This window comes from Pinus tabuliformis, chromosome Q (assembly GCF_031772625.1).
Source record: "Pinus tabuliformis cultivar Carrire ecotype Pingquan chromosome Q, CPIR1, whole genome shotgun sequence".
In the NCBI taxonomy this organism is placed as follows: Eukaryota; Viridiplantae; Streptophyta; class Pinopsida; order Pinales; family Pinaceae; genus Pinus; species Pinus tabuliformis.
Genome location: NC_142296.1, coordinates 87,272,468 through 87,283,754, shown reverse-complemented (window position 1 = coordinate 87,283,754; position 11,287 = coordinate 87,272,468). Strand labels below are relative to the sequence as shown.

The 11,287-nt window shown below is 37.2% G+C and overlaps 1 protein-coding gene across 1 annotated transcript in view; it reads left to right on the top strand.

Annotated features, from left to right (window-relative positions):
- Positions 1 to 785: 785 nt before the first annotated feature.
- The window catches only part of RFC2 (replication factor C 2), a 105,817-nt gene continuing 95,315 nt past the window's right edge, over positions 786 to 11,287 (top strand). The window contains exons 1-4 of the mRNA XM_089383926.1: positions 786 to 1,207; positions 1,343 to 1,449; positions 1,553 to 1,654; positions 2,398 to 2,593. Coding sequence (XP_089240052.1) covers positions 1,040 to 1,207; positions 1,343 to 1,449; positions 1,553 to 1,654; positions 2,398 to 2,593 — 573 coding nt within the window. The 5' untranslated portion in view covers positions 786 to 1,039. The remainder of the gene's footprint in view (positions 1,208 to 1,342; positions 1,450 to 1,552; positions 1,655 to 2,397; positions 2,594 to 11,287) is intronic.

The following is an 11,287-nucleotide window of genomic DNA, read 5'->3' as shown; positions in this document are numbered from 1 at the left end:
CCAACAAACTATCAACCAGAAGGGAAGACTATGCTTGAAACATATAGATAGTTCTAGATGAGTCGAAACCCCGTGAAGGGGCATCTTCTACCAGCTCAGAGAGGATATACAAAATATGCAAAAAATATGCAAGATAAACAGTATCCTGAAAACATACTTGGGAATTTTGAGATGGTAAATGTAAGATTTATGAGCGAGGAAGAGAAAATTCCTGAATGGAAAAGGTTTCAGCTTCTATTTTAATATCCATATTCCATTTGTCCATTTGTGAAAGGAGTCCTCTCTTTGATAAGACATCAGCTTATTAAGAAATAATAAAATGACATAATAAAACAACCTAATATCAAGTATCTTGATTTCACTAAAAACAATACAATAAAATAGCAAAGTATAAAAAATATCAATTACTTAAAATTTATTAATACTAAATGAAATAATAACAAAATGACCCACTATCAATCAATTCATTTGTTTTTAAGATTGTAAATAGTTATTTTTAGTGTTGATTTGATAAATGAGTTATGATAAGTTTTCTCACCATATAAAAAAACATAAATACAATATCGACTATATTAATTTAGTTAAAACGATACAGTGTAAAAAACATAAATACCAATTAACTAACTATCTTGATTTTATACGGAAAAAAAATAGAATAGATTACCCAATACCAATTACCTAAATTACCCCAATTTCATTGATAATAAATTGAATAGCAGAAATTACACACTATCCATTAATCACTTAGTTGGTTTCACTCACATAATATAGCATCCATAAAATTTGAAACCAGGTACCGGGAAAACAAGCACATCTAAATCAGTATATTATTTCACAACATTCTAAACAAAGGCGTCCCTGAATCCCTTTTTTCAAAGGAACAATTCGTTCAACCGGAGGTTTGAACAAACTCCGAACCCTCCACAACGCTTCGACTCTGCATAGGGGTAGATGTTCAGAAAAAACGGTTGATAACGTACCTTTTTCTTAGTTTTCAGTTTTCCTTTGCCACCAGTGCTGTGAAAGAAGGGAAGTTCAAATGGCTGGCTCATCCGCCCCACTTTCATCATCCGCAGCCAACTATGATTTGCCGTGGGTTGAAAAATACAGGCCCACTAAGGTGTCTGATATTGTTGGCAACCAGGACGCCATTTCAAGGCTTCAAGTCATTGCCAGGGATGGCAACATGCCCAACCTTATCTTAGCTGTATGCTTTCTGCACCACCATTCTCATTTCTGAAATTTGATGTATAGAAACAGTAAGAATATGCTTGTTAGCACGTGATGTTCTCAAATGTTGGTTAGCAAGAAAAATAAAACCAGGCTTCTCTATGGCTGTTAGGGTCCTCCTGGAACAGGGAAGACCACTAGTATACTGGCACTTGCTCATGAACTTCTGGGAAGCAATTATAGAGAAGGTGTTATAGAACTCAATGCCTCTGATGACAGGTACTTTGTAAACAATTTCGTGGTCGATGAAATTTTGTATTCTTTTCCCTTTAGTTTATACAATTTATTAAGGTTTTGGTTGGTCTCGCATTATCTTCTGCAGGGGTATCGATGTTGTGAGAAACAAGATCAAAATGTTTGCACAGAAGAAGGTAACACTCCCTCCAGGGCGGCACAAGATAATAATTTTGGATGAGGCTGATAGGTAAGTAAAGACCGTTTATTATTTCTTTTACACACACAGAGCATGGTATACACCAAGACTATGTCACATTACATGGACATTAATATTTGGTACATGTCTGTGTCACTTGCCTCAGTGCATTCGGCAATTTAGGTTTAGGTCATTGACACATGCTTCAGTTTTCACTGTCGGTGGGCTTTATTGGCTAAGACGGTCCATGTAATCTTACCTTGGAATTATCCCCAATTTCACAGAATAGTGCATTTTTTATTCGGAGCAGATGAAACTTAGGGCTTTATTGTAACTCAATGCTTGTCAAGCACCTATGATCTCAGTTTTTTGATTAGGCTCCATAATGCTGTGTTCATGTGGCATGGGGTCGTTCCACTTGTTAGCTCCACTCCCATGTTATGGCTTTTTTCTGGTTGGTTTCAAATTATTGGTACCAGGGCTTTTGGCCATTGGTTTGGTAAAAACCATAGTAGCAAGATTCGAATATCAATGAGAATTCGAATTCAAATACGATTAGGTATGGACATGTTCAGGAACAGAATTCCCATGAAGTCATCTTGCTGATTTTTTGCCCAAGCCATCTGGATGTTTTCGCAATGTGTTTTCGAAAATCTGATTTTTGGACCCTTGCTGAGTTATTTCCAAGTTCAATATTTTCATCAATGGTTTAGATCAAGAATATGCATTTTTAAAGTACGCTTTAGATCACCATTGCTTATAAAAAATATTGTGTTGTATTTGTGTGAGTACAGCATGACAGGTGGAGCGCAACAAGCTCTTAGGCGCACCATGGAAATCTTCTCCAATTCAACAAGATTTGCACTTGCATGTAACACTTCAGCCAAAATCATCGAGCCCATACAGAGCAGATGTGCTATTGTGCGTTTCACAAAGTTATCAGACCAGGAGATCCTTGGGCGCCTTATGCGAGTAGTTGAAGCTGAAAAGGTGTGTTTTAAATTTTAATGTATGCTTTGTATTTGGGTCATGTGATACTTGCAATGTATGACGATGTACAGGTACAGAAAGTCAGTCATAACCCAAATGAACAGTGATGGTTTGGTTAGGGTTGCAGGCCTTGTTAATGGCTAGGGTTTGTTGAAAGAAAGTTTGATTTAGATATGCAAGTTCATTATCTTGTCATATAGGGATGCTTTTTACTTCATTCTCATCATATTTTAGAACATAATGTTTTCTTGTTTCTTTATGCATTTGCATGTGATAGACATCCAATAAGTTTTATGGCACATCCATTACAATTGAAGGATTATGGTACTTGTAGAAAATATACAGTGTCTATAATTATGTAAATAAGAAAGTGGTGCCCCCAAGCTTGTTCACATTTCTCTTTATTATTTATGCAAAGTCCAATTTGAGCAAGCTTCACTGAACTACAGCGGCTCTGAAAAGAGTCAGTGTCTTACATAATACAAGGTATAGGAGGTATATGAATTGACAAAATATGGGAAGACATTGGTCACTATTTTTGTGTGAATGGCAAGAGATGTTGATATATACATTAAAATATATTATCGTATTAGAAAGACTGAAGGAAAAAATTCAATAACAGTTATCCTCTCCCATAGTTAACCCACCTCAACTTATTCAGAGGCTTCGGGGATTAGGGACAGAACAAGTTGCAAATATCTATGGATACAGCCAAATACTAGATCACAGGACATGCAACCATAATTTCTCTGTGTTTTTCAAATTAACAAAACAAGGACAGGTATACTCTCACTTGGCTTCCGTACCTTATGTGAGGATTCTGCAATCTTGTTAAATTTGCTCAGTGCTCACAAACATTATAGAAAATTTTAGTTACTCAAAGCTGATAAAGTTTACATCAAATTTTAATTGTTGAACATTCCATGCCAAAAGATTGAACTTCAAGTTACCAAAGAAACTCCATTAACTTCCCTTTTTTTTCCTTTTGGTGTAATCTATTGACTTAGACTTTTTCTCTTGTAGACCACATGAATTCTCACTTCTCTTTTGATTCACTTTTTTCTTAATCTGAACTCTTCACTCTATATTTCGGCTACAACACAATCTACCTCCTTTTTAAAAAAATGTGGTGATATAAATTATGAATATTTGTAGCTTGTAACACATCATATTGTGAGGTTCCACTTTGTGATTTTCCTCACATTGATGGAAATTTGTTGCTGGTTCATTGGAGCTATTGGATTGTCTTGGGGGGATTAATCTTCATGGAGTCTCTATCTTCATGGCATTATATCATTTGATGGAGGTCTTTAGTCAGGGGAGTCTTACTTCTCTTTGGTTGGATGATTGTGCTAGCTGTTTGGTGGTCTTTCCACATGTGCTTGCCTTGTTGATCAGCTGGTGGTCTTTCCACATGTGCCTGCCTTGTTGCACTTTTGATGGATGTGGAGCATACTATCTCATTATGGTTGTTTGGTATATATGCTTATCTTGGATATGAATTATGGTTCCAGCCCCCTAAGGGGTTAGATGACGATTGTCATAAGAGTTAGATGTTTCATAACATTGTTGTTGATGTCTCCTAGTGACTTGGTCAGTTGGTTTATGATGTTGGTGCCACTAGGATCGAGTATTATACATGATCCTTAGGTGTTGGACAGGGAACATTCTTGATGATTGGATGGGTTGTCACTTTTTATGCCCTTTTTTCTTATGGTGTTGTTTTGGTGGGATGAGTCATGCTGCCTTTGTAGGATTTTCCTAGATGATTTAACTTTGTGATAGCAACATTTGCTAGACATCACTTGGGGGAGAATGTGTTTAATGATATTAGTACCCTCATCGATGTGTTATTTCCCAAGTTTGAGTTAGAGGGGGCGAGGGTGGGCGGTGGGTTCTACATACTACATGTGATTTGATGGTGATCTAACCTCTTTCCTAAGCTTGGATACTTATTTTTGATGTAATAATCCCTTTGTGGTGGTGCACTTTAGTTTGGGATTTATGCTTTTTGTTGTTATCATGGTTGGGTTTTGTTAGGGAGAAAATTTTTAATCTACATGGTACAATTTTTTATTAGAGTGCACCCCTCTTTAGCACACATTCACAATGATTTAATTTGTTGGTGACTAATTGGATGGGGACTATGGTTACATGTGAGCATTAACCTTTTTACATACATGTTGAGGTTGATTAACTATTCAATGCTCTAGATTAAGGTTAATAGCTTGGGCACCCTACTTCATTGGCTTCCTTTTCTTACTTGAATGGGAAAGATTGGCTTCCTTTTCACACTTGAAGGAGAGAGGTGGCACATTGCATGCATTTACATGGTCATCTTACTATATTTGGGCATATCTTTGGAGAGTGAACTTGTGGTGACACTTCTTATTATTTTTGGAGGTGTATATTTATTTATTTCATGGAGTTTGGGCATGGTCAAAACCCGAATTCATTCTTATCTCCTTGGTTTTGTGTTGTTGGAGGTTGCCTACTTACTATTTTGGGGTTTGACTACTACACCTTGCACATTCATCCATGGAGTTGGTTGCAGATTAATTAATTTATTGTTGTATATTCTTTCCTTGCACAAGTCTCGAGGAGTTGTATTTACATTGGAGATTATTTATTTATTTATTCATCGAGGTGGATGTACATTAGGGAAAGAGCCCATGAGAAATCTTTCTATTTTGAGAAAGTTGTTGAAGGTTTGACCAAGCCTTCTTGTGAAGTGTTCGTACTAGTTGGAATCTTGCACACTTGCTCATGCATCTTGTTGACTACTTGCTATTTTGGGATGTTGGTTATGGAGCACTTTTCCATGTCAAGAATATCTGATTGTAGTTGCTTGCATGCATCTTGGGGGGTGCATTATTGAGACATCATTTGACCATTTGATGGAGCACTTGATGTTCATTTTCTAACATTAGAAACTTGGTCAATTACTTCCTAGTAGATGCATGTCAATTTAATAAATAACATGGCTAAAATTTTGACTTGAAAAATATCTAACAACAAAAGCTAATTAAAACATCAATCTCATACACACACACACATGTTTTCTACTCTTTAAAATTTGTTGTTTCATTAACAATAATCTACATCATACGAGGGCTCCCTTTCTAGGATAATTGCCCTTTGAGGAAAACCATAAATACAACAATAAACTTGGAATTGATCTAGCTGGTCAAATCCTTGACTTGTCCTTTGATTTGCTTGTTGATCTGAATCTTTCCCTTGTCGCCCCTAGCACTCTTCCACGAACTCTACACACTTGGATGAATGTCCTTCTTTAACCAATCACTAAGATCTCACTATCTCACTGTGTCTTCTTCTCAATGTTTTGTCTTGGCCCTTAGCCTAATTTTCTTTTTATAAGTTTGAGTTATTCATCAAATTCACAACCCTGATCTCCAAAACGATTGATGGCTGAGATTAGATTTCAACATCAGTTGAGATCAATGTTTGAGATTCATCTAATTCACTAACGCAGATAACCTTTGCATTTCATTAGATTAACTCTCTTTATCTTATAAAAGTCAATTACTTAATGATTAAAGAAATTAGGTGACTTTCACATGTCTAGACTCTTAGACTTGTGTAGAAGTACTTGACCGATGTTATAAACATCAATACTTGACATGGTCAACCTGTCATTTAGAGGAGGTACCCCACCTTCTTGTGCTATTTTTAGAGGATGTTGTTTAACTACTCCATTATTTTATTGTTGTTTGACTTGTCATTTAGTTAGTTAGCAAATATTGTAATTTAGTCAAATAGAGATGAATTTCCTTCTAAATAAAGAGGAGCTTCTCTCCCTTTCATCATTTAATTGGCAATTGGAGGATTGTGTGGAGTAAGAGTAGTGACTGAAGATCTGAGCTTGGAGATGATTGTGTTGGGCTTCCTTGTGTATCAAATTTGAAGACTAATAAAGAAATAAGGTATTGTTGTTTTGGAGTATGATTATTTTCTATGATCTTCATTCATTGTGAGTTTTTTTTTTTTTTTTTTGTAGAAGCTTCTTGCTTTCATTCTAACACATTCATCTAGGAATAAGTAATGTGAGGAGGCTTTCCCGCTTGTCTTATTCATGCTTTGTTTCATGTCTTCTATCATATCTAGTTGTTGATTGGCTCATTACTTAGCTAATAAAACAACACCTTTATGTTAATTTGATGTGTGCTAAAGTGAGCCTTTTAAGTTTAGTTTCTCATAATTTCCTTCAAGCACCTCAAGGTTTAATGCACCAAACAAGTTCACTTTTCCTTAGGTATAAACTAATTGATGAAGGTTTCAAATTAGATCTTTCATCTAAATGGTTGGAAGGTGTCAAACTAATCTATCAATCTCATAGCCTACGCCAAAATATTTGATGGTGAAAAATCAATCCTTTCATTTTAAAATGTCACATGACATCATTAGTGATTTAGATTGGATCATTTTTACCGGCGAGATCCAGTTTGGCAAATTGGGGTTTGAAAATTTTCGGGAAAACTTCGAGGTTTCAAACTTTCTTTTCCTATTCTACACACAAAGACCTTTCCAATAGCGCAAGAATCACCTCAATTAGAGTCCATGTGCAAAATTTATGCCTTAGAAGTTGACCTCCCTGTTTTGACCACCATGATTTGAGAGGATGCCATGCCAACCCCCATCATTCATGGAAAAGGGATTAGCCACGTGATAATGATGGAGAAGACTCTAGAAAAGTCCATATTATAACTTTATTTAAGAGTTTAAGGAGTCAAACCTAACCGCTAGTAGACTATCGGGCTGTGTTATAACCAAGCCACTAGGAGGAAAATGGGTTCTATTATTTTCGAGGGCATTTTGTTCCATTGATGAGTAGAGTAGCCGATAGGGATAGGGAGAGAGTACACATAGAGGATTTATCCATTGTAGTAGCCCATGGGCCATAGGGCTTACTTCTTCTAACTTGCAACCATTTTCTATTCAGACAAAGAGAGTAGAGCAATGTCACCTTCCAACTGGGTTTTTTCCCGAAAGGCTTTCCCAAGATGTATTTTGTGTCAATCGTGGTTTGTGAGTTTTTATTTCATTGTTCTCTATTTTCTGCATCATTTTAATTTGCATGCATACACAATAAACAACAATTCAAAGATCCATAAATCTAAAGAGAATTAAACTATCATACATTAGATTTTGGATTTTTAAGTATAATTTTATCATATTTGTTGTGACGAACTGTTTAGTGGAATATCCATGATAGTTTACAGATCATATTGGTATCAAAGCAGGTTTCTTTGGTTATATTGTGGAGATTTGCAAGGGATCTAGATCGACTAAGCCAAAAGTCATACAACCTCGGTCATGATCGATGAATCTATGAATAACCCTTGTGATCTTGTAGAGGAAAGGTTTTCGCGGCCGGAAGCGCAAGTTGCAGATATAAACCGTAATGTGAATCTCCTCATGGTGGCCCTGACCAATAAGCTCAAACTATTCAGGGAAAATGGGGGTTCTAATGTAGAGGTACGATTGGAGGGGAGATCAAGAGATCAAGAAGAAACAAAGAACAAGCCAAAGAAAGAACCTAAAAAAGATCAACCTAGTTCGAGTGCCATGAACCATTCATAGTTATTGTTCAAAATGGAAGCGAAGGTCGATATCAAGCCATATCAAGATGAGGTAGTTACTTTGAAGCTAAATCACTGGTTGCAACAATTATAAGTTTATTTCAATGTCCATCATATAGAGGAAAAACAAAAGATTTCATTTGTGCGACTGAAATTGGAGGGCCATGTCCTAACTTGGTGGGAGAGCCACATGGAGACCTTCAGGTTGGAGGGATATCCTAGAGTGACTAAGTGGGAGAACTTTTTTAATCCTCATAAAGTCATAATTTTACCCTATTGGGTAAGTAGAGGATCAGTGGATCTGGTGACACTACTTTAGCCAGAAGCAAGGGCAAAGTGTACAGGGGTACACCACAAAATTTAAAAAGATGGCCATAATGTTGGGTATCACCTCGAAGAATCCAGATGTACTCCTCAAGTATCTGGGTGGTCTACAAAACCATTTGTAGAAGCAAGTGATGTTGTTCAAGCCCAAATTGATGGACGAGGTACAGGTACAGTATCTGAAGAACATAGGCCTGGAGAAAGGGCAATCAAGTGAATTGAAGTAGAAGGAGACCAGGACGCTTTAAGGAGGGCAAGAAAAAGTGGAAAGGGGGAAAAGATAAAAGATGGCAACCACAACACACTAGTGCAAAGATCCCAACAACCACTACAATCACTGTAACATTGATGATCATACAGAGAAGTGTTGGAGGTTGCATCCATAGCTTAACTCGAAGAACAAAAAGAAAGATAATAAGAAGAAGAATTTCATGGCCACTAATTCGAACAAGCAAGTTGAAAGGAACTTGGACGTGGATGAGAAGATCGTCCGTACATTAGTGCAGAAGGAGGTGAATCTGAGTAACCTTCAACAACAAGAAGAGAACGAAAGGACTAGGTTCTTCCATATAAGTTAAAAAGACCAACATTGATGCTCTGTTTGACTCAGGATTGCAAGTGAATCTTATTGCAACAAAGTTGGTCACCAAATTGGAATTGGAAGTTTGTGATAATCCAAAGCCTATATCCATTGTGATGGGTAAATAAGGACGCTGAGATAAAGGTTAGGAGTTTTGTTGGGGCAACACAATACTTGAGGAAATTCATAGCCTCGTTTTTAGCAGTAGTAACACCAGTCCACTCCATAACAACAAGTGGCAAGAGTTTCTAGTGGGGAAAGGGTCAACAGAGGGCCTTTGAGGAGTTAAAGAAGAAGATTAGTCAAACGCTAGTTTTAGCATTATTGAACTTGCAACAACCCTTGGAAATGGAGACAAATGTGAGTGGGTATGCTATGGGAGTGGTCTTGATGTAGGGAGGAAGGCTTGTATGCTACCATTCTGAAGTATTTCATGGGGCAATTCTTAACTACCTTGCCTACGACAAGGAGCTCTATGCTAGTGTAAGTTGTGAAGAAGTGGAAACACTGTTTGATGGGAGAGGAGACTGTAATCCACATAGATCACCAACCACTACGGTACTTGTAGGCCCAAATTAAGTTGCAAGTTGCAACAGACTAGGCATTACAAATGGATGGGGTTTCCACAACAATTTCATTTAGTGATCAAGTATAAGAATGACAACACAAACAAGTTGGCCGACATGCTTTCAAGGCAAGCCACATCAAAGATCACAACTTTGGGAATTTTGATACAGATGAAGCCATTCACCCATGATGCATACATAAAGGAATATTCAAAGGATGAGGACTTCAAGGAGGTGTTTCAACAATTGCAGAGTCAAAGTCATGTGCATGATGATGACAACACAATTGACTTCCATCTCTAGGACAGATTACTTTACAGGTAAGTTATGTGTTCCTAAAGTGATTCCTAAAGTGAGCGATTGCAACTGATTAGAGAGGCTTACACCTCCAAGGTTGCAGGGCACTTTAGTGTAGAGAAGATAGTGGCCAACTTGCAGAGGTATGTGTATTGGCCTAAATGCAAGAACAAGTAGCTAGGTTCAAAAGAGGATGCATGCTTTATTGTATCGACAAGCTGAGTAATAGGAAACAAGGTCTTTATCATCCCTTACTTGTACCACCTCGTCATTGGGAAAGTACTTTCATGGACTTTGTGGGAGGTTTACCAACAACTAGGAAGGGACATGACCACTTATTCATGGTAGTTGATAGGTTTAGCAAGATGTGTGTTTTGATGCCTTGTAAAAAGACCATCAACGTTTAAGAAGCAACGAACTTGTTCTTTGGACAGGTCTAGGTGCACTTTGGGATATTGAGGAGCATTGTTTCAGACAGGGACACAAGATTTCTCAGTACATTTTGGACTACTGTGGGAGAAGATGGACACGAAGTTAAAGAAGTCTACAATATTCCATCCATAGATAGATGGGCAGACATAAGTAGTCAACAGGACTTTGGTGCAACTTTTGAGGGGTTACAATCAGAGGCATCTGAAGACCTGGGATGAAAATCTGGTATATATACAACACTCTTATAATAGAGTAATCTGCACTTCTACTGGTAAGTTCCCATTTGAAACTTGTTTTGGATATTTTCCACTTTCACCTTTGGAATATGCAATAAGGAGGGGTGAGGGAGGATTTTACAGGGTATGCCTTAAGGGAAGAAAGATTTGTAGAAAAGATAAGGCAAATCCATATATAGGTATAGGAGACATTGTAGAAGTCATAAGAAAAATATAAGGCCAGGCATGATCAAACAGAATAGAGAAGACATTCAAGGTGGGAGACATTACGGTTACCAAGGATGAATGAGGGAGGACTTTATAAGGGATGTCTTAAGGGTAGAAAGATTCATAGAAAAGATTAAGCAAATCCATATATAGGTATAGGAGACATTATAGAAGTTACAGGAAAATTATAAGACTAGGCATGATCAACACATAATAGAGAAGACGTTCAAGGTGGGAGACAAAGTGTAGTTACAATTGAATAAGGAGAGGCTACAGGGTCCTGGTAAGAAAATCAAGGCTTTGTGGTATGGTCCCTTTGAGATATTGGAAAAGGTAGGAGATAATGCCTATAGACTTAGTCTACCCCTATACATGCACATTTACTCAGTTGTGAATGTAGAGAATTTGAAACTCTATGAGCCTTCCATGCTAGACATGGAAGATGAACATGT